The sequence below is a fragment of the Galendromus occidentalis genome, unplaced genomic scaffold (assembly GCF_000255335.2).
Source record: "Galendromus occidentalis unplaced genomic scaffold, Mocc_1.1 scf7180000077451, whole genome shotgun sequence".
NCBI classification, from domain to species: domain Eukaryota; kingdom Metazoa; phylum Arthropoda; class Arachnida; order Mesostigmata; family Phytoseiidae; genus Galendromus; species Galendromus occidentalis.
The window spans coordinates 1,136,626-1,158,156 of NW_003805439.1; the positions used below are offsets into that span (position 1 = coordinate 1,136,626).

Below are 21,531 nucleotides of genomic sequence, written 5' to 3' on the forward strand. Positions count from 1 at the left end.
TGGCACTCCAAAGAGACGGAAAACTACGTGCAGATGTCTCACGAGCTCGCAGCTTGAACTCGGTTTTAAGAAAGCAGCATCCACATACTTGGAGAAGGCATCCACCACTATAATGAGAGAGTTACCTTTCTGCGGTTCAGCGAAATCCAGATGGACGCGGACCCACAGTTTCTCTGGATCAGGCCACGGAGCAAGAGGAACCTTCATGGGGCTTTCTGCGGTTTGTGCACAATGACTGCACGACCTCACCAAAGCCTCTATATCCGTTGCCATGTTCGGCTAGTAAAAATGTGAACGCGCCAAGGCCTTCATACGAACGATGCCTGGGTGTTCTACGTGGAGCTTCTTCAGAACCGAATTCCACAGGTGTGTCGGGATAACAACTCGATCACAACGAAGAATGATTCCCGCCGTTGAGCACAAAGATTCAGCCTGCTGAGCGAAAGGACGAAAAAGCGGGTCCTTGAAGTCAGCCTTCAACAAACCTTCTTTGAGCCGACAAGACATTTGTTTGAGCATCGGATCACTCTCGGTCGCTAGACTAATCTTGTCTCCGGTGGGTGTGAATGCTTTTACCACGGCGACCAAATCTTGAATCTCGGTCTCTTGCACCTCGATTCAGGCAATGATTCCCTCCGTACCACTGCTCTGCGCGTCCGTACGAACGTCCTGGATGAGTCGTGACAATGCGTCAGCGTGTCCAAACTCCGTCGTTCGAACGTGTTCTATTTCGAAGTCGAACCCAACACACCTTAGGGCCCAAAAACGTAATCGCGCTTCCGTTCGGCTGCTCAAACCTTCCGTGTCAGTCGCGCGGAAGAGTCGTCCCCAAATGAATCTTCTTCACAATCGCTCCACGGTGCGAATCAGAGCGAGGGCCTCCTTCTCAATCTGGCTGTAGTTTTTTCGAGCCGATGTCAAAGATTTAGAAACATGAAAAACTGCTTTCTCAGAGCCCCCGGGATATCGCTGGAGTAGCACACCACCTATGCCTGTATCGCAAGCATCGGCCGCCACAATGAGCTGTTGGCGAGGATCGAAGTGAGCGACAGCAGGAGGACCCGTCTGCACTCTCTTGACCTGGGCAAGCGCTTCATCATGAGCTGCGATCCCCTCGAAACGGGAAGGTTCTTTCAGAAGAGCCTCAAATTCACTTTTAAGATCATGTTCTTGGTCCACGAAGCGACCGTGATTGTCGATCGGTCCCAGCAAGGAACGAACTTCTGAGACGTTGCGCGGACGACGCAAATTCTGAATTGCCGCGATCTTCTGGGGATCCACACCGATTCCTTGCGCGTTAATTATCAGGCCGAGGTACTACACCCCCTTCGCATTGAATGAACTTTTTGCGAGTCCGAGTGGGGAACCCCGCTGCTGTAGTCGTGCCAGGACGCGCGGTCGAGTCGACGTACCATCCAGGCCGGCGAGAGTCTGATCCATCGAGCGCTCGAAAACCGCTGGCGCTGTCTTCAAACCGAAGACCAAGCGATTATATTGGAAGAGGCCGCGATGAGTGTTGATCGTGGTGCAGCGACAGCTCGCTGGATCCAACGGCAGCTGAAGGTCCGCGTCTGAAGGATCCAGCTGCGTGAAAACTCGATTACCGGAAAAACGCGTCATAATCTCTTCCATGTTCGGTATCGGGTGCTCTAGGTCTTGCAGGGCAGTGCTCAGTCCTGAGACCGAGAAAATCCGCGCAGACCCTAATTTTCCCATTGGCTTTCCGTGCCACGACAATCGGACTGGCCCATGTTGACGATTCCACCGTAGATAGAGCTCCGTTCTCTAACAACCGATCCAGTTCTTCGTTGACGGCCTCGCGAAACGGCAGTGCGACATGACGAGCTTGGAAGTGAACCGGTCTACAATTATTCTCCTTCAACACCAGTTTGACCACGATTCTGGTGCAGAGTCCAGGACCATCCTCGAAAACATCCGGATAGCGGCGATTCCACTCGGCTGGAGTTCTGATTTGCTCTGAGAGAGAAGCAATCTCAAAAGCTCGAAAGCTGGTTTACACCCCGACTGGGCTTTCTGTTGATTTTCGAGAACTAGGATGCGATCTTTCAGAGCAGGGCTGGACCCACCGACGAGCGCGAACTGGGCGATAAAGAACTTTGGGGAGGTGGTCATTGACGGCCGTGCATCTGTAGGTCATCGACAGTAGTTCAGGAGAATTGAGACGTCTCCATAAATCTACACCCACCGTTGTGAGATCTGCGCCCGTATCGATGCGAAACTTCAGTCGAACACCGTTGATGCAGAACTCCGGGAACGGCCTTCCACGAGTTTGGTCCGCTTCGTCGACTGATGAACCGTGAACGCTCTTGCGGAGTTGCAAGTTTCGGACGACTTCTGCTGAAGAAGCCTTCACGCTTTTTTATATGGCCTTTCCGTCGACAGAAATTGCATCTCGCATTTATGAAACGGCAATCACGACGCGCATGCGGATCTCCACAACTCGAACAGTGACCAGAATGCTCCTGGGTAGTCGGACCAGAGCTTGATTTATTGGAGCCCGGTCTCTTGCGACGGCGGTCCGGCTTCTGATGCACGTTATTGATTGACGCCGACCCTTAATCTGAATCAAAACCTTCGATGGCTGAATCGCGACTGCGCGTCGCGTAACTGATGAGAACTTACCGTAGTTCCGCGATGGTCAACTTCGGCTTCTCATCCACGGCCTAGAGCATGATATTTCGCAGGTTCTTGAAAGCTGGGCCGGCGGCATACTTGATCGCCAAGAAGATTTTGTACATCTCGCCGATTAGACTGCTCCACTCGAATTGGTCGCCTTTCCAGTTAGCCTAATCGACAATTTCCTCCGGGTTTGATAGAGCCGATATGGGAGCTTGTTGTTCCAAGATTTCATGCCGTCGCCGGAATATTGACTTGAAGGGCCCTAATGTGTTCAGAAGAATTCCCTGAATCTCTTCGTAGCTTCTCGACTCAGGTAATTCGGGTGACATCCGGCTGAGTAGACGGGCATACTCGTTTGGCCCTAACGCCTGGTTACGCGAGAACCAAGTCTTGAACGCAAGATCCTGCTCAGGTTTGAATAAGAACGTTCCCAGCAAACTTGCCGTAGTAAGCATCTTGGTCGAAGTAGCGGCCTCCTTCGTAGAGTTCTGCTTGTCCGCCAGTTGCTTGATGGCCAAGGCAATTTCAGGAGAGTCTCCTGCAGCTCTTCGAACAAAGCCATGATTCGGGAACGGGATGTCGACCGCGCCAAATGACGTGTCCCTAAGTGGACGGTTATCACCCCTAGGAACGAACCAGATGATGACTATTGAGGGAAACGAATTTATTCAATAGCGTGTGCTCTTATTCATAGAACTCAAGGAGCTTCGTCGTCGTAAGCTAGTTCTCAACGTTATACGTGCAACTAAGCTTCAAACGTGAGCCGGCTTGGGAAAGAACAGGAATTTGAGTCCTTGACTTGTTTCAACGTCATTCGCCAGCAGCGAGTCGAGGGGGGTCCTAGATGATGATTTGCCCTGGACTCGACTTTATCAAGAGGGGAACTCTCGGTGTGGCATCAGCACTAGAGGCCTCACCCCCTCGAATCCGTGTATGACACACGCGCATTCTTAGAGAACCATCTCAACTATACTGATTGCATTGACTCCATTGGGAATACTGCCCACGGTCTTCCCCATTTCCAGAGGTAGGCCGCGAACCCGGAATCATCTTTCGAGTGCCGAGAACGGACTTGTCGGACTGGTTTATAGAGAGTCCCCTCGATCAGGAGTTCTCAATCATTCCCGTGCGGGAATGATCGCATGCTCGTATTCTCCGGCAGTTTCACTAGTAGTCTCCCTCTTGCTCCGAGAACCTTAAAGCAGCGTCTGGTACATGAGCCGAAGTTCATCAAGGGTCGGAAATGGCTTCAATTGGATTGGATGTGGAAGATACTATTTCTGAGCAGGCTGATCGCCGAGTCCCGGAACACTCCGGCACGAATCCGACTACTTGCCACCTCGGACCCCGGAGCTCGAGCATCTCGAACAGAAAACTTTCGAGAGTATTTGACCCTGAGCTCCGCCCCTGGTAGGCGCTCGTCCATGGTTCAGTTTGAGGTGAAATAGAGGAGAAGTGAGCCATAGTTTCATACTGATCCGGTTATAAAAAGACAGGATATGCTTCAAACCATCTTAAGACTTTATTTAACGAACCCAGGTTGTTATTCTTCAAGCTGAGAGCCGGTTGCTTCCCCGCACTTCTCATTCTCCACTGTACCACGTTGCTTGCTTTGCTCCGTTCGTGGTAGGAGTCCCGCAATCAGTTTTATGCGCCCTTGCATCTATGAGATTTGCGGCAGAGTTTAGGAACACAGTTTACAATCGTTCAGAACTACCCGAGAACGAAACGGATGAACTTATTCGATCATTCTCGGAAGGCTCGTCCCTGTCATGTACATTCATTGACCACGTTGCTGATCCGATCTAGAGTTTTTTCTGATACGCGAACGATCCGTGAATTTGGATCTTCTGCGCGACTCCGAATGACGGGGCTCAGCTTCCCGACGCTCCGGAATCAGAGGCAGAAGCCTAGCTACTGCTCCATGATATCCATTGTGCTGTTTAATGGCTCGGAGAACTGCTTGCTCGCGAATGTGGATATCCTCGACCGACTACTAGAAGCGTTCCTCCATCTCCAAAGCCTCGGCAAAACCCTGTACAGCTCTTCGAGTGTCTTCGTCGAATCTTCAATCATGTCTTTTTGCTTCTTCGGGACCTCGTGCCGAAAGCTGCAGCGTGCACCGTACCCGCAGAAACCCTCTTCGTGGAAAGCTTTACACAGATCCGTACGGAATTTCGCATTCACTGGACGTTGTCGGAGCTCATCGGGTGAGTGCGCATAGAGGCATCGCTCCGCGTACTGGCACGATCCGCTCTCAGAAATGTTTCGGCAGAGCTCAGTTTTCCTTCTGCGAGAAAGGAACACGCTCCATTAGACATCACGGGCCCCATCGGAGTCACAGCGGGAGGAAGATCTTTGATTTCTTCAAGTGAGGGCTCCGGACGGGAGCTCGGAGCTCATTTTATTTTCGTCAATTTCGTCTTGGTTCGGGCAACATATCACCTTTGAGGATCTCTTCCTAGATAGTGAGCAACGCCATGTCTCGGAGAAACTCCTACGACGGTCGTCGAAGGGTCTCGCAAGTTTCAACGCGGAACCACACCACAGCGTCGACGAGTTCAAAAAATCAAATCAGACTCACTTCTGCTCGGCCGTGAGGTGCGCTCTGGTCCGGCCCTTACTTATGACGGCTCTGATCCCCGATGGGAATACGTGCGTGCCTTCGGATCGAAGTGACTTCTTTCCCATGGTAGACTGATGAATTCCAAACCACCCTTGCTGACACACAGTGCAACTCCGGGAAAAAGGGTTTGAGTTCACCTCACGCGCAGTCTGAAGCGTGGTGCTCGAGCGGCGATCTGCGGTCTAACTGATTTTCAGCAGACAAACGTTGCGAGAGGATCGCATTTCTCCGAAACGCACGCACGTCACACGACAAGTGGTGCACATCCGCCGGCCCGGCTACTTCTGGAGCCGCGGGAGCAGCGTGACATACTGTGCAAAGAACATGTCCCCCCTCCGGAGCGTAATCGGGGACTGTAGATCTCCCGGCTAGCTCGTTCCGCGGCTCGAGGCGAGTAAACGAGGGCGCAACGCCCAGGAACCCGGTGTACCTATATATTGCAGCATCATCACCTAGCGTCTGATAGGCCCAAGTCCCCTTTCTAGCGGAGCACGCTCCGTTCTCGCACAGGGACTCCGAGAGGCACCGGCTGTTCTCTCGATTAGAAGACAACAATCGCTTGATGAGCCTAGATCGAGATCTCAGCTCATCACCACCGACTCAGGGGTGACCAACCCCTGAGGATCGGGAAAAATGGCCGAAAGTGTTCTGTGCAAGCGTTCGGCCTAGATTGACACTTTCCGAGCCTCTTCGGACATGACATACTACAGTGGAATATTGTATTCATCGGCATTTTTTTCCTTGTGCCTCATACGGGAATGCGTCACACTCTCGTTTCGCTCTTCCGCGTCGCTGCCTCCATGGTTCGAGTGCTAAGTGCTAAGGACACTCGGCACAAATGGACCACACAGAAAAGGCTTGATTTGAGAAGAAGTTAGGTTAGGCCGGCGTACTCCCATCGTATACCCGGGAATCCCGCATGCCATTTGGATCTCGAGCTCTCTTGAGTCAGGTAATGCAGAGAAGGGATTGAGACATGGGTTGGGACCTCCCCGAACACCTGTAGGTCAGTCACTTCGGTTTCCCTTCCAGACATATGGTGATTCTCCGCTAAGACTCTCATTACACCGGGTGGGTCCCGAGCTCAGGAGGTAATGGAGAATGATTCAACGGAGAAGAGCTTAATATTCGAAAATTCGAAATTTACCATCAGAAGTGAGCTCTATTCCTAGAGGTCTAATCGACCTACGGACGCTCGAGATCCTTCCGCGAGAAGAACCCGATTTGCTCCAGTAAAACGCTCGCTCAGAAATGCCTTTATTCCTTTGGAGTAGAAAACATCAGGACCGCCTTCAGGAGTCTTGCTCCCGATGGGTTCACGTCGATCGCCAAGAAATCCCCGGGCTTCACGATCCCGAGTTCCAGGTTATCGAACTCGTCCGTGATTCGGTAGCCTCGGGGATCGGTCAGACCGTATTCCGATGCGGTCTGGTTTACTCGTTGGGGATTACCGCCATCAGAGAGGTTGATCAGAGCCAATCCGAATGAATAAGAGCTTCCGCTTTTCGGCAGAATGGGCTTGGCAAAGATTCTCACGTCGCGAGCCTACAATAGAATTTTCTGTGATTCGGTGGATCCACCTTCTCTCCCTCGCCTGCGATGGAGTCTCTTCGGAGTATCGTTACCTGTTTGATCATTTTTCCCATTATGCCTTCTGGGTCCTGATTGATTCCAATGACACCTCTGTTTAGCAGAAGCTTCTTGGAATCCTCATCGATCTTTGCCAAATCGTTCGACATGAAGAGAGGCGCACCCCAAATGGCCCATATCGCCATTTGCACTCGGGCTTCGTCTTTGCTCAAACCGTAATCGCCGAGAATGAGCTGGAATCATGACTTCCGTGTCAGGTGCTTAAGCGCGTTGATCACCACATAGCCTTCCCTGGGAGCCTCACCATGTCTGGGTCGAAGAATGCTCCGGGTTTCTGATGCTTGACGTAAAGGTCTTGATTTTTGACGAAGACGTCGATGGTTCTCTTGACCGATTCGAAGGTGTCTGCGATATCGTCATAGTTTCTCCAGAGGTTGCAGGAGGCGGCAATCTTCCCCCAATCAGGCTGGAATGAGAGAGTTGTCTTTGTCGTGGAACGCTTTCGTCGTGAAGATCCCTCGGTACCCGTCATTCCTTTGCGTGAGCTCCTCTCGCCGAGAATCACGAGTGGAGTCCGACAATCAGAAAGACTCACTTCCGTATTTTTTTGATAAAGTGGCCATTCGCAGGAGTAAACAATTTGTTTGCCCGTCTTGTTCAGGGCTTGAGTCATTTTCATGTACACTGAAAACGTGAGAAAATGCATCAGGCAGGAGTTGATGACCGATTCAGCCCATAAGGAGTTTTAGAGATTCGATATCCAGATGAGGTTTGGATGATTTACGGTTGGGAATGTCGGCCTCGTTGGCGATGAAGCATCCATCGTACTTGAGCATGTCGATATCCCAGTCCGCGTATGTTTGGGCATCAATGTCCTCGTAATCTCGGCTCCCAGGATATCCAGCGCAAGTCTTGCTGCCAGCGTCGCTGTAGATCCCAAGCTTGAGTCCGCGATCGTGCATCTGGAGATGGCAATAATTTGACAAGGGTCTCAGAAACTGACGGCTGCTGGGAGAGTCAGCTCCTACATTCGAGGCTGTGAACCCACGTATTTAGCCAATCCTTTCATGCCACTTGGGAATCGCTTGGGATCGGCAACCATACGCCCATTAGAGTCTCGCTCCTTCAGGGCCCAGCAGTCGTCGATATTGACATGGACGTAGCCGACGTCCCGGTAGCCTCCATCCACCAATTCGTCCGCGATTCGTTTGTACAGGTTCTCGCTGAAGAGTAGAGAATAGTGGCGAACCAATATGACTGTCATCGTCCGTACTGCTCCATGTGCACTATCTTGGAGGTCGAAAGGGCGCTCGATCGACCTCGGACTCTATATTAGACAGGGGATCAGCTTCGGATTTACCTGATGCAATCATTCGGATACTGATCGCAGTCGATTTCGCATCTAAATCGTTCCCATGAGATCCACCCCATGGGAGGCTTCAACGCGAGACCGTTGTCTAAGGCCGCAGTCAGCGGAACGGCTATTGCCAACAAGGCGATGCTATCTCGGATCCACATCTTTGCTTCTGGCAATCGAAGAAAAACACTGCTCTGAGTTCGCGAATTCTGCTCCGAAAACCAGCTTCTGAGGATTTCCGTAGATGGCATGCCGGGAGCAGAGAAAGCTCGGGTTTGCTCACCTTTTGTGCATCGAAGAAGCGATCAAGAATAAGAAGCGCCAATGCTTTCTCGGATTTATACTCGACCGCCGCACAAGGTGTCGAGAGCTTATCGGGGACGGGGATTATTTCTAATGCCCCCGGGAAAACAAGCTCTCTTTGATCGATGGATTCAAGATTCCCTACCAATGCCGCGCTCGTCGACAAGTCCCCTTGCTGCATCCTTTCCACTTGAGAAGCATCCTTCGCACTCGATTCCGTGGAGCGTAGGGCGCTGCTGAGCGAGGCCCGACCCTCGAAAAAGGACCTGCGACATTTTTTCAGCTTCAGAGGGTTTTTTTTTAAAACGAAAACTCCTGTTTCCAAGCATTGCGTACCAATGGAGCGTAGCGAGGAAAAGGGTAGTGTCCGCTACCCGAGTTTCTGACGGATGGCCCCTTCTGGCCAAGTGAGGAGAATCATCGCGACTCTGGGAGTGTCCAGCTTATGCGATAAGCAGCGGAACCGCGCGAGAATCCCGATCCTCTGATTCTCCGAATCCGGGAAAGGTAAAAGCCAAGGATTACTCGCATAGAAAACAGGGCCGGGTCTCACCCGACGGAGAGCGGACCTCACTCTCCTTCCATATTCACAGTCAGCACCCCGACGATCCCATTCGCCGACGATAACCGAACCTCGAGCTGGCGACTCTTCAAGAACCCCGATTTTCGCGAGCTCGCTCGGTATTAGGCGGGAATCCCCAGCAAACAGAGATGCAGTGGTGAGCACAGAAACCGAGGAAAATCACAAGTCACCGACTTTCTCTATGGGGTCCCTGATTCTTGGACGCTCACTGCGTCCCCTGAGCTGTTCGAGCTTGTTTCCAATACCGCCAGTGTTCCAATATCGTGCGGCTGATCTGAAAAGGCTGCCCCTATTTATATCGTGCATTCTGACTTCTATATACTCGAAGAACAATCCTCGGGACGAAATTAAAAAAACGAGAAGGATACGAAATTCCAATTAAGAGACGAGATCGGCCTGCACGTCCGGACGCATCACATTCAGTCACCTCCAAATTCTTCTATCAGAGAGGCCCTCCGCAGGAGTGGAGGAGACTTTCGTATGTACAGAAATGATGAAACTGTATCTCATGCGGGGGAAAGACCCATCTGGAGTCGTCGGAGTTCCACATCCTCATGATGTTCGGAGTGATCAACCAAGTGATTTGGGATGTCGGCTTCATTGGCGGTGAGAAATACATCGTATTCGAGCATGTCGATATGCCAGTCCGCGAGTTGGGCATCGATATCCTCGTGATCTCGGCGTCTTCTTTCCTGCGTCGTGTCCTGCGTCTGAGGTCGAGTCCGAGATTCGAGATTGATTGTGGAGGAAATGTTTCAGAGACTGACTCGTGCTGAAGGAATATGGCTGTAGAAGCGAAATTTCTCCGATTCCATTAGTGAATCTCTCGGAATCTGCGTCCATCAGTCTTGTTTCCTCCCAGGTTCCTCAGAGCCAAGCAGGCATCGATATTGACGTGAACGTAATCGATAGCCGCCATGCGCCATCTCATCCACGATCTGCTTGAACACACTCTGAAGAACGTAGGAGGAGGGATAATTTCCGAGCGCTTATCATATCGAGGATTCGGATGCCTCCCAAGTTCTGGGAGGATCACTCAGTACTCAATCAAGAGCCTCGAGCTTGCCTGTTACACCGACGTCTTGCGATATTTCGCTACCTTCGACCTCTGCTCACTGCGCATACATTGCGCAGATGAAACATGTTGTGAACTTGGCTGGGTGAACGCCGCCGAAGTCGACGTTGTCAGACTCGGCAGAGACCGGCAGATTCCGTACGGGGATCGCGAACTTTCATCGCTCCGAATCTAGGATAGATCAGGACCAAGGGAATCCGTAGCGAAGAACAAAGCTCAATGACTCGTGAAGAAGAGCAAATCCCTCGCCGCTCGAATTTATTGTGACTACCGTGATTATCCAATATACAAGCGAAACTCGTTCCGTATAAAATATACCTCGCGATCCTCAGTCATTCAGGAGCCGACGATGGTGGCCTTGAAGAGTCTCACTCCAGAAGGATTGATGGTGATCGACATAGTGTCGTTCGGATGGAGAAGGCCGAGGGTGGCGTTGCTAAAGAGATCGACTACCTCATAGCCTCGTGTATCCTTCAGATCACAATCTTGAGCACTGACCGAGAGTGTCTTGGGAGATCCGCCCTGATTTGTGTAGACGAATGCCAAGCCGAGAGAATAGGAATCCTTGATTTTCGGCAGAACTCGTCTACGTAGAACTCGAACGCCGCCGAGCTGCGGAGAGTCATGCATCAGCATGTTATAATTTGAACCCTTACATCATATAATCAGTCCCACGTCTATCCATGCAATCATATGTTCATTTATCTCTCCGACACTCAGGCGCAGGGTATTCGCGAAGTTTTTTGATCACCTTAGCGATTTGAACCCCCATGAGGCCTTCGGGGTCCTGGTTAAGGGCGATTACAGCTTCGTTCTGAAGAATGGCTTTGAAACCTGGTTCGACCTCGGTCAGGTCGTTCGACATGAAAAGGGGAGAGCCCCAGATCGCCCACAGAGCCATTTGAGTTTGCGATTCATCGTGGCTGAGTCCGAAATTTCCGATGACAAGCTGGAAAGAAGTTGAGCTCGTTTCCAGCTGTATCTCTGATTTCTGCGTTCGACCGGGGGAAACGCTCCGGTATCCGGAAATCACTCGCGACTCACCGCGTCAGGATCGAAAAAGGCGCCGGGCCTCTGATGAGGTGTTAAATCGTCTTGATACCGGACATAGAAATCGAGAACATTCTGGACGCTCTCAAACTTATCCTGAACGTCGTAATAGTTCCTGAACGTGTTGCAGGTGGCTGCGACCGTCTCGAAATTCACCTGTAGGTCCATGATATCAGCCTTTGCAGACTAGAAATCGCCTAAAATCTCTGTGCCTTTCGTGTTCCGCTTACCTCCAGTTTGAACTCCAGCTGATACAGGGGCCATTCACAAGAGTATAGGATATCTCTCCCGGTTTTGTTGAGAGCGTCGGTCATCGCAATGTAAACTGATGGATGAGAGAATCGGTAATTGAATCTTGATGAGAAACCGAAAGCGGAACTTTGCATGGTCTGAATATCGGGAACGAATATTGAACATAACGTCGCGGGAACCTACTCAAGCCAGCGGTCTTCGGATCGGGAACGTTGCAGCCATCGAATTTGAGCATGTCGATGTCCCAGTCCGCAAAGGTTTGGGCATCTGTGCTCACGTACTGCATACTCCCCGGATATCCGCGGCACGTAGACGCTCCAGCGTCTGCGTATATCCCGAGTTTGAGGCCGCGATCGTGCATCTTATCGAGGAGAATTAGAAAAATCCCCCGTCAGCTACGGAAAAAATACTGGGCTCCGGAATGAGGGATCCGAGGCTGTCCTCCAGGGTCAAGAGACGATAGTCAGAGATGAGTTTGGGTCTCACATATTTTGCGAGGGCCTTGATCCCGCTCGGGAAGCGCTTGGTGTCGGCAACAAGACGATTACCCTGATCGCGTTCGGGCATCGACCAACAATCGTCGATGCTCACAAAGACGTATCCCAGGTCGCGATATCCTTGGGCGACAAGCTCATCGGCCATGCGCTTGTACAACTTTTCGCTTGAACGAACGAATGAATTCTATTTTGAGCTCCCGCTCCCCGAAGTTTGTTTCCATGATGTTTCCTGGGAGACGTCCCAATACCTGATGCATTCGTCCGGAGACTTGTCGCAGTCGATGTTACAACGGAATCTTTCCCACGACTTCCAACCCATCGGAGGTCTAAGCGCGAGTCCATTTTCCAGAGCTGATACAGGCGTGTGATACACGAGAAGCACCGCGACGAAAAGCAGAGGAGTCATTGTCAAGCAGCCTGTCTGAAAAGGTGATTGGGTCGAAAACCAAGTCACTGCAATATCATCGATCGAGCCACAACAAGCAAGATCCCATTATTGCTCCAAGCGAGATGGATCTGTCAAATTTGAAACAACGGAGTGTTTAAATGCGATGAGTCGATGATTCCCGTATATATCTCGTTCGAGAATAGTTTTGGCATTCCGCGAAGCATCGACTGGATTCAGGTTTTTCGTCAAGCGACAGGAGTCGGATCGTAGGGATGCCCGATCAGCGGAGAAGAGACCGAGCGAAGTCCTTCTGTTTTCTCGAGGGACTCGCCAATTCCGATTATCAGCTTCCGGGATTCGAGAACCACCTGAATGACCTCTTGGAATGCCCATGCTCCTCAGACTACGCATTGAATGATTCGTTAGTCATTCTGGGGGAGGGCATCCCAGGAAGTCTCGAAAAACGAGTGGAATATCTCGGAGCACGAATTTCCTTGACTCGTCCGGATTTCGGACACGGGAGCGTTCTCGAGCGGGGCCCATTTTATCAGAAACTATCGCCGGTACCGATTTGGTCTCTAATAAAATCCACCCCTAATGATCAGGAAATCTTCGAATATTCAGAATTCGTCAACAATCTCCGTGAGCTGAACCAGACGGAGATCGCGTTTTTCGGAACGTTCGTTATATATCATTCAATCTGTCGTAGCGCCCGAAGCATATTCGAAAGAACGGTCGAGTGCCTACGACGCGCGACGCGACGGCATTCGTCCGGTCTTGCTCATAAGTCATAAGGACTGGCAGATTCGTCCCTCTCGGTATCGGTGCCATTTATCATCCCATCATGAGGTAGGTCTTGGAATTCACACCCGATGGAAGCGCTCGGTCGATCCAAGAGCTGTCCTGCGCGGGATCTCGGGGGAGTCCTAAGATCGTGGGCTCGTTCCGAATGATTTTTTCCTGAAAGTGCTCTTGTTCGGTCACAGCTAAGCTAGGCTTCCCCTCGAACAGGATCAGCGTGTTTCTGGGCACAGATCGATGAATTGACCACGGAGTATAATTTTAACAAACAAGACGCTGGCTTAGGCGTCCAATCGGGTCTTATCTCATTCGTTCATGCACTGATTGATCTCTAGTTTCTTTCCGAGCCGGCGATTGGCGCACCGTAATCCGCTGCAAGAGCAGCTGTGAGCGAGGGCCGGAGCGGCAGTCACAAACGACGTTAACCGTAGCGAAGATCCTTTCCACTGAGCCACAAGCAGTGCAGTTCGACGACGCCACATTCAAACCATTTCTTCTCTAAGCGACGAATTTCGAGCAAAACTCAACCGTTGCTAAGGAGCTCGTGGGTGGGAAGAGCGGTCTCGGCGGGCTCCCCCGAGGTCAACGACCCCGTCTTCGTCGATCAGGGACTTTTGTCCACGGGGAGTGATAGTCGAAAAGTCGGCCGAGATCACCGCTCCGCGTCAGTTCTCCACGAACGGGATCCGAGGCGAGTACCACAGACTCGAGCAAGAGATTCGAATTATTCGGTGCTCTATCCTCTCTCTCCCTCTCACCCTCGACCAACTCCTCGAAGCTACGAGATGGTTCAACCGGAGGCGAAGTACAAACTCCTCCGGAGGATCTTCACGAAGAGGTCAAAATCTAGGAATGATAGCCCCGAACTTCTGGAACCTCTGGAAAACTGTTCGGAGGATGAGATGGAGCGCGATAAGGTTCGGAGACTCCAAATCGCTCTGAAGACTCAACAGAAAATGCTCATCGAACTCAAGAAGCTCGACGAAAATCCGAAGTCACGTTACGACCATATAGCAATGAATGGAATATTCGGTGTTCTCTTCACATTGACTGTGTTCACTCTGGCGAATCTCGCACACGCTTTGTTCTTCTTCGAAAGTTTCCCATCCGACCCATTGGACGTCTTCCGGAGCGTAGATTGTGGTGGAGACGCGTGCACAGTCCGATCTCATTTTGATTTAGAGCCCCCGTCCTTAATCGGGACTTTGTGCTGGCTGGGCTTAGGGATTTCGGGTTTACTTTTCTGCATTAGGAATCTCATCGGAGTTGATACGACGAGAACGCTCATACATTTCTTCAGTGCACTTCTTTTCAGCGTAACTTGGATTGTGAAACGAGAACAACACTACGCTTTGGCGAGAGAACTTCTGTGATACTTGGAAGGCGGACCCTTAAGCGTCGATAGTCGGCTTTTGTATCATCCTTATCTGTACTTGCTCAATAAAGGACGGGAGCCTCTTAGGAAGGATGAGCCGCTGAATTTTGTACACCGGAAACGAAATTTCCAGATTGGGATGAGACTCATTATTAGAAAAATATATACCAAGTCATTTGTTCCGCGCCTTATGTTCAGGTCTTCAGAAACATTTGAATAATGATTTTATGTTTTTATGATGGCTGAGTCCTATGGAGCTTCTTCTTGACAGCAGTTAGTTATGTCGCAAGTGCTTCGTGTGGAAAATATTGACAGTTGTTTCGTGACATTCCCTCAGATTAAGGTCGAAGTGCCCGACACTGAACATTGACGGAGTCGGTTTGAAGTAGTCCAGTCCCCTGCCAATTTTCACTATCCAACCGGTGTCGAATCTGGTGGAAGAGACAAACAATAACAAGTCAGGAGGATCCGGGGAATCCCGAGACACATGCATCGACATATTGTCGACAGACTCTTCGATAATCACGGTGATGCTCGAACGAAGTTCGGGGAAGTCGTCAGGAGACTTTCCTCTACCTGATTTCCCGGTCGTGTAGAGTCGTCGAGAATATCAACTCAAGGTCTACTTTGTGCGTTTTCAGACTTGTTGCGAGCTGAGACAACCTCTCTTTCTGCTCAGCTGGCGAACCTCGTTCATTGACCTTCGTCATGAGTTTTATCCTGCAAGAATTGAACGCCTTTCGATAATTGTAACGCCTTTCCCGCGAGGGGGATCGACAGGATTTTCCCCGAAAGCAAGATAGCTGAACTCACTTGCTGAGATTTTTGCATTTTATGATCAACATCTCGCAGAATTTAATGAAGTTGATTATCTGGTGCGTTGCCATGATGTACGGATCCTCGACTTCCACAGTTCGAACTCCGCTGTCAAGCAGCTGTCCCATTATTGCTTCGTAGCCGAAATTCCTGGAGCCATCCGGTATACTGAACTTCTCGGTGAACGTACCCGCTGATGAGCAAAATGATAATTTGCTTTGAATACCATTCGGTGCTGAAACGATGCAGCACCCGAGGGAATAGTCGACGGGAGGAACTCACCATCCTTCTCTTTCTGTATGAGACGTTTGATCTCTTCCGCCCGGTCCATGTAAGACTTTATCCTCCCCCGTATGTGCTGTCGCTTCTGCTCATCGTCTCCAGTAACTGCAGGAAAATCAATCAGACTTCGCTTTAGAGTCAAGCGACGGATCACGCTGCTCAATGAGAATTGAGGCTCCTCCGGAATCGACGAAGCTCCCTCTCTATCGGTCACTGGTTGCGCTCCGGTGAGTCATCTCGAGAGAGATGTAAGAGATGTCCGGCTGATTCTCGAGCTGAACTTTGCGATCGGAGGATCGCCGCCAGCCCATAAGAACTCAGTACATACTTTTGAGAACGTCGAGTAGCAGCTGAATCCCTTCCTGATAACATACGAGGGCCGATGTATATCTGCTTTGCTGATCGTAGTCAACCGCTCTCTTGAGTATCGACACCGCGGATGCCTCCACGCCGATGTGCGCCATCGTCGATATGGACACTGGGGGGCACGGAGCAGGAGAGCATTCGCGTCATGAATGCGATCTGAATTTCATGACTCCGAGTATCCGTATTCCGGTGCGAATTCGAACGATGAATTCTCAATGGACTTGACACTGGGACACTGGACCTGTCGGTCCACCAGAAACCGCCTTTCGAAACGAGCTGTGCATAGGACAGAGCGCAGGGCGCCACACGGTTCTGTCTGCCGCGGATGGCTAACTAGGATATCGAGTTTTCTCATGACTTCGAGCTCGCTCAGATTAATCAGATTATTCCTTGACTCATTCTGAACTCGTTCGCCGCGCATTCCTAAGTCATAGAACGATGGGCTTGAGTGAGAGCCTTATCTGGGAGTCCCCGTGAGGCTTTACATCCTGCACGAAACCATGGCGGAATCTCCGGCCACTCCGAGCAAGGCTCGCGGAAATCTACCGCGGATAAATTTTTGGAGGAGCTTTCGACAGAATCTTCATGATCTCTCCCGACTCGTCCGCATACCCTCGTCATACTCCACATTTTTTCATCAAGCTCATCTGTGGTTCCGTCACAGTGAAGTTGTCGGTCCATTACCCTCTCCCGAAGGCGAATATTCTTCTCGGCGTCTTCGGCGGCAGCAACGGCAGCGGCGCCGTCGTCGTAGCCGCTAGGTGAACGTCTGTAGCTATGACCTCCGACCTCAGGCGAAAAGTTGGAGCCAAGCGACCCCGATAGCTGAGAAAAAACCCCGACGAGCACTCTGCCACAACAAGCGTCTTCAGAATCAGTGAGTTTACTCAGCAAGACGTTTTGGAGAGCTCTCTCAGAGAGTGAACCGCTCTCCATCGCGACCCTCCCGGTACGGTGAGTCGGATTCGACTGGGTTCGAAAGGTGTCAGATTTCGATTCAAACAGAGCGTTGAGCGCAAACGCTCATTGCGTAAATCCGTGGAATGAATTCCTTTGTGAAATCCTCGAATACGCTGTCCAAATCGTGTCGATTCCGGCTCCCGGCTTGGAGTATCACTTCCATGGACCGTATGAGGGAACGGGATCGGTGGATGGGCGTATATCCTCCTAGTTTCAAAACCACGTCGATCGCTCTCGGGTCGGATAACATCTGTTGAGTTATTTCGAATGTGACAGCGCGCCGAGGACTTCCGCAACTCGGTGCAGAGCGGGTCCGCTCGCTCTGATGGAAGTCGCATCTCTCGGCGACCTTTTCGAACGTTTTCAAATAGATCGAGCATGTAGTCGACAGGAACAAATCCAGAGTTTCGCATAATCCCAAAAGTCGCCGTGTTTCTTCATTATTTCCCCGATTGAAAAATTAGGGCAGAATCTGCCGCGACTCTCCGGCAAGAGAGCTCGATGTGCGCGCCCCGAACTTTGTTAGAACAGCTTTTGACGGTGTGCATACGATATACATATCCTCCGATATTCATGTTTCTCGAGCTCGAGACTGCGAAGAATCATTTTTCCCAAGTTCTCCGTCGATTCCAGGAAACATGCCTCTTGTGATCAACGATCAGCTGCTGGATCATAATCCAGAGGACACCCGATCGTTCCTAGATCGGTTCCCTCATTTCAAAGACATAAATGGGAGCCTTCTCTCGCAAAAGAAGATTGTCAGTCCGCAAGGTCTCCTCTACGTGCACCAGAGGGAGTTGGCTGTAACGATAGCATCTGACAAGCACATAACTTATCTCGGTGAGTTATTTCGGAAAATCCTCGGCGAGCCGTCTCGGGAGTGTGAATCGACAGTCTCCGAATTGGGATAAATTATCCAGTGCCCGTAGAAACTGGATTCGTTTCGCTTTCAGGCACGGACAGCATGACAACGTGCCAGTGCGTGATAATTCGCAACACAGGCAGCGGCGCCATAGGCTTGGGACATTTCGACGGGGTCGGAGTGGAACAGGGCATCAGCACCATAGTCCGAAAAGTTCAGGAACTTTCACCGGAGCAATATCATTACAGTGTCGATAGTAAACAGAATCGATTCGAAGTGTACATTATCGGCGGTTTCGTCGACAACCATCACGTGTCGGAGAATGTTGCCATGCAGATTCTATACTCGTTGCGAAAGCAGGCACAAGTTCTCCATCTTGTACAGGCCTGTTTCTGTGAACTTAACACGGACTACAGACAAACGCAGAATTGGCCGATTGTGATGGGCGTGGGAGTGAACATAAAGACGGGCCAGATTTTTCCCGCAACCTTCCATGATAGAGGTCCCGAAATCCCGTTGCGGAGCACTATATTCTACTGCGGAAAAGAGGATAGCAAGCACGTTATGTACGATATCTACGATTGTTCATCAGGACTGATGCAGATAGGCCCCTACAACTATCAACCTATGAGAGGTCAGTTATTTTCCCGGACGGTGGATCCCGATCCCCTCATCATCACCCCATTAACCTCGATCATTGAATCCTTTTCCTTGTTTCCAGCTGTGGATATGTGGCTGCAACAGAACGACGAATCTATCCGGCAGAAGCTGTCCACTTCTCCCGAGGTTGAACCTCCGCATTACGTGTTGAATGTTCGTGAGACGTTCAAGTACATCCAGCAGCACCCCTTTCCTCTGGTCACAGTATTCCCAGACAATCGGCCCCATCTGTTCCGCAAAGATGAGCAAGGGCTCTGGGTTCCGTACTCTATGATTCAGCATCTCTATTGAGGGCGCATGCCCCTGCTATTGACCTCGAATTATTTGATAATAACATACATATATCGTTGGAGCCACCTTATCGAAGCGGAGTCACGAGAGAAACTTCTCGGGAGTTCGGTTGACTTGAGCTCCCTGGGAGCTCGTGTGGCTCAGTATAACCTGGAGCCGGCGATATATTTCCTCTCGCCGGCTCCAGAAGTGTTTTCTTCGTAATGAGCCAAATACCGCGGTCGCGCTGATGCGGAATGAAATGCTTCGAGCTCTGCGAGGAATTGAACCGATTGTGCAAGTGGGGAAGTTCACAAAATTGTTATGCCCTCGGGAACCAAGATATCCTTCTGCCGCAGATAGCCTCCTCCCATAGTCTTCCCCTGTTTACCCTACGCCCACGGAACTGATGCTTCGCAAGCCGGAATCGTTGATAGAGCAGAGGGAGTGAATCCTCACTGCATGTATATGAACGTGTATGGAGATATCGTGAATGTTTCCGGAAAGTCGAGCTCGGCACTAGCTCGAGTGTTACTCGGATGCGTGTGACCTGTATGTGATGTGATGACCTGAATGCATGTTTACCAGAGTCCGATAAGAAGAGGTTTACAATACGCAAATTTCATTATGCAATGAACGGCTATCCCGAGAGAGAATACAACCAGAATCATAGTCTATTTTATTGAGGCCCAATCATGAAGCAAGATAGTTTACCGTTCGTTAGCTGCCGATCATGATATTAAGGCAATCGTATACTCGGGTATCTCTGACTCATCAATAAAGTTGTGGGAGCCTTGCCTTCGGAAGAAATGATTATCTTTCTCTATGCCGTGGACGTTACACACTTCGGTTTGAAGGACACATCAATTCGGCCGAGCGAGATTCATCACGCGGCGAACGAGCTACGGGTTCGCGTCCCGGCGAATGATGTTTTTTTGGGCTCGTACTCGTTCCCTGAATTTTCAACTTCGAGTAGCTATCCAATGAAGAGAACAGGATCTCAGGGGTTATTGACCTTTATTTCAAGTACATGATAACAGATAAATAAAAAGTAAAGCACCCATACTTTTCGGAACCGGGCTCGGCGTCGGCCTCGCCTCGGAAATCCTGAGACCATTGCGCGGTTTCCACATAGGAGACCGATATCTCACATTGTCGTCGAACTTATTCTCAGTTTGCTGAGTCCGACCTGCACCTCCCGCGGAACTAATCGATCGATACGGTGAATAGTTAAAGCTGGATCTGGTAGATGCCAGTTGAGACGTCGATTGAGTTCATTCGAAAGATTGTACCAATTCAAAGCGTAGTCGGAGAGCAGTATAACCAATGGGGAAAATCTGCTTCGACGGATGGACGACTGGAAATTCTTACACTTCTGATGAAAACCGAGCAACACCGAGATATGTAGGCAAGAAATCGAGATGTTCTTGCGGTACCAATCTCTCTCCTCGCTGCTCCTGCCATTTTTTTCTAATCCGGTCTTCTCATATCGTTCTCGGAAGGTACAATTATCATGAAGTCGAGGGATTTCGAAGAGCTTACAGAATCCAAATCAGGTCGTTGATTATAAGGTCTAACCATCAACTACGTAGAGCGGAAGATGTCGAAGAGGTGGATAGAGTCAAAACTTGTAGCATTGAGAGATGTGAGGGGAAACGAGAGCAGAACATAAAGCTCGATCGCCCGTTCGAGAGGACTTTCTCAAGCAGTCTCCTGGAGCCGCAGATGTCTACAAAGCTTATCCAGCTCTGCCCCATCTGGACGCGACCACCTCAATCAAATCGAAGAATGATGATTGATCTTATCTCGCTTGATCGAAGTCTGCCCAGAGCGTGCGCAACCTCTCGGGGCCGCAGAATTCCTCACTTTTTCGCGAGAATCATCGGAACCCAAGAAACATAAGTCCGAATCATATGTACCAGCTACCAGTACATATTTCTTGGGAGACATAAAGATCGAGAATCATGGAACGCCTCACTCCATTGTCTCCTGCGACACCTAGGGATTCCCTCGGAAGGACATATATTCATCCAATGTGTTCTCTATCGGTCTCTATTGCACATCGGTGACAGATCGTTCTTCCCTCGACAGGGGTGAGGGCTGAGAGACTTCGTCGAGGGAAGGCGGATTAGATAATGAAGGAATCGGGGAAGGTATAAGTCACAGCAGCTTAGACGCTTGAACCATCTAAGATAGAGTAGACCAAAAAGAGACTTCGGGCTGCTAGGCCACCGTAGAACCTGTTGGAACCGATCGTTTCGGTCAACAGTCTCCCAATGGTACTACCTTGCATAGGATCTATACGGTTGCACCCGAATACATCCGGCGGAGTTGAGGACGAGAATATCGCTGTGTTACTTTCCAGCGGAAGAGTTGTGAACTAGGATTGCTAGTTAATCGGTAAATAATATTCTCCATCGTTAATAGCATTATGTTTCGAATAAGTAAGTATATGATCCTCAAGACTGGAACACTCTACACGGCAAGAGTGAACGGTTCTAAGCTAGCGGCAATAGGCTCAAAACAGCGCAACGAGCATTATGGCGAACACTTTCTTTGTCTTGTCAGTCACTTCTCGTGGAAAACACACTCTTGACTCCATACGAAATAACCTCATATAAAATCTGCGGCCTAGACGACGCATGAACCGTAAGCGGGTAAGCTCAAAGCCTCAAGTTCTGGATCCTTTGGAGCTCGACCTAATGAGGCCAAGCTTTCTCTGGCACCCTGTTTGATAATTGAATGATTTTCTCTTACAACCGTTCGGCTTATAGACAG

At 50.4% G+C, this 21,531-nt stretch overlaps 5 protein-coding genes across 5 annotated transcripts; 1 reads left to right on the top strand and 4 right to left on the bottom strand.

Moving 5' to 3' along the window:
• Positions 1-4,142: 4,142 nt before the first annotated feature.
• On the bottom strand, positions 4,143-5,461 carry LOC100904041 (mRNA decay activator protein ZFP36L3). The gene is made up of 2 exons (XM_003743765.1): positions 5,225-5,461; positions 4,143-4,930 (listed from the first exon to the last, which is right to left on the bottom strand). The coding sequence occupies exons 1-2, from the start codon at positions 5,329-5,331 to the stop codon at positions 4,555-4,557; spliced, it is 483 nt and encodes a 160-aa protein (XP_003743813.1). The 5' UTR covers positions 5,332-5,461; the 3' UTR covers positions 4,143-4,554.
• Positions 5,462-6,499: 1,038 nt separating this feature from the next.
• On the bottom strand, positions 6,500-8,465 carry LOC100903224 (alpha-N-acetylgalactosaminidase). The gene is made up of 7 exons (XM_018639711.1): positions 8,217-8,465; positions 7,905-8,079; positions 7,641-7,818; positions 7,452-7,540; positions 7,161-7,322; positions 6,892-7,089; positions 6,500-6,811 (listed from the first exon to the last, which is right to left on the bottom strand). Exons 1-7 carry the CDS (start codon positions 8,462-8,464, stop codon positions 6,524-6,526), a joined length of 1,338 nt encoding a protein of 445 aa, XP_018495227.1. The 5' UTR covers position 8,465; the 3' UTR covers positions 6,500-6,523.
• A 2,045-nt stretch (positions 8,466-10,510) lies between these two features.
• On the bottom strand, positions 10,511-12,810 carry LOC100902273 (alpha-galactosidase A). The gene is made up of 7 exons (XM_003743836.2): positions 12,222-12,810; positions 11,963-12,137; positions 11,660-11,837; positions 11,455-11,549; positions 11,219-11,380; positions 10,926-11,123; positions 10,511-10,786 (listed from the first exon to the last, which is right to left on the bottom strand). The coding sequence occupies exons 1-7, from the start codon at positions 12,377-12,379 to the stop codon at positions 10,511-10,513; spliced, it is 1,242 nt and encodes a 413-aa protein (XP_003743884.1). The 5' UTR covers positions 12,380-12,810.
• A 1,834-nt stretch (positions 12,811-14,644) lies between these two features.
• LOC100903463 (MIT domain-containing protein 1) lies at positions 14,645-16,179 on the bottom strand. Its single transcript, XM_003743761.1, has 5 exons — positions 15,964-16,179; positions 15,636-15,740; positions 15,351-15,546; positions 15,114-15,257; positions 14,645-14,968 (listed from the first exon to the last, which is right to left on the bottom strand). Exons 1-5 carry the CDS (start codon positions 16,097-16,099, stop codon positions 14,812-14,814), a joined length of 738 nt encoding a protein of 245 aa, XP_003743809.1. The 5' UTR covers positions 16,100-16,179; the 3' UTR covers positions 14,645-14,811.
• Positions 16,180-16,704: 525 nt separating this feature from the next.
• Ntan1 (N-terminal amidohydrolase 1) lies at positions 16,705-18,854 on the top strand. The gene is made up of 4 exons (XM_003743762.1): positions 16,705-16,878; positions 17,595-17,801; positions 17,915-18,457; positions 18,545-18,854. Exons 2-4 carry the CDS (start codon positions 17,600-17,602, stop codon positions 18,772-18,774), a joined length of 975 nt encoding a protein of 324 aa, XP_003743810.1. The 5' UTR covers positions 16,705-16,878; positions 17,595-17,599; the 3' UTR covers positions 18,775-18,854.
• Positions 18,855-21,531: the final 2,677 nt, after the last annotated feature.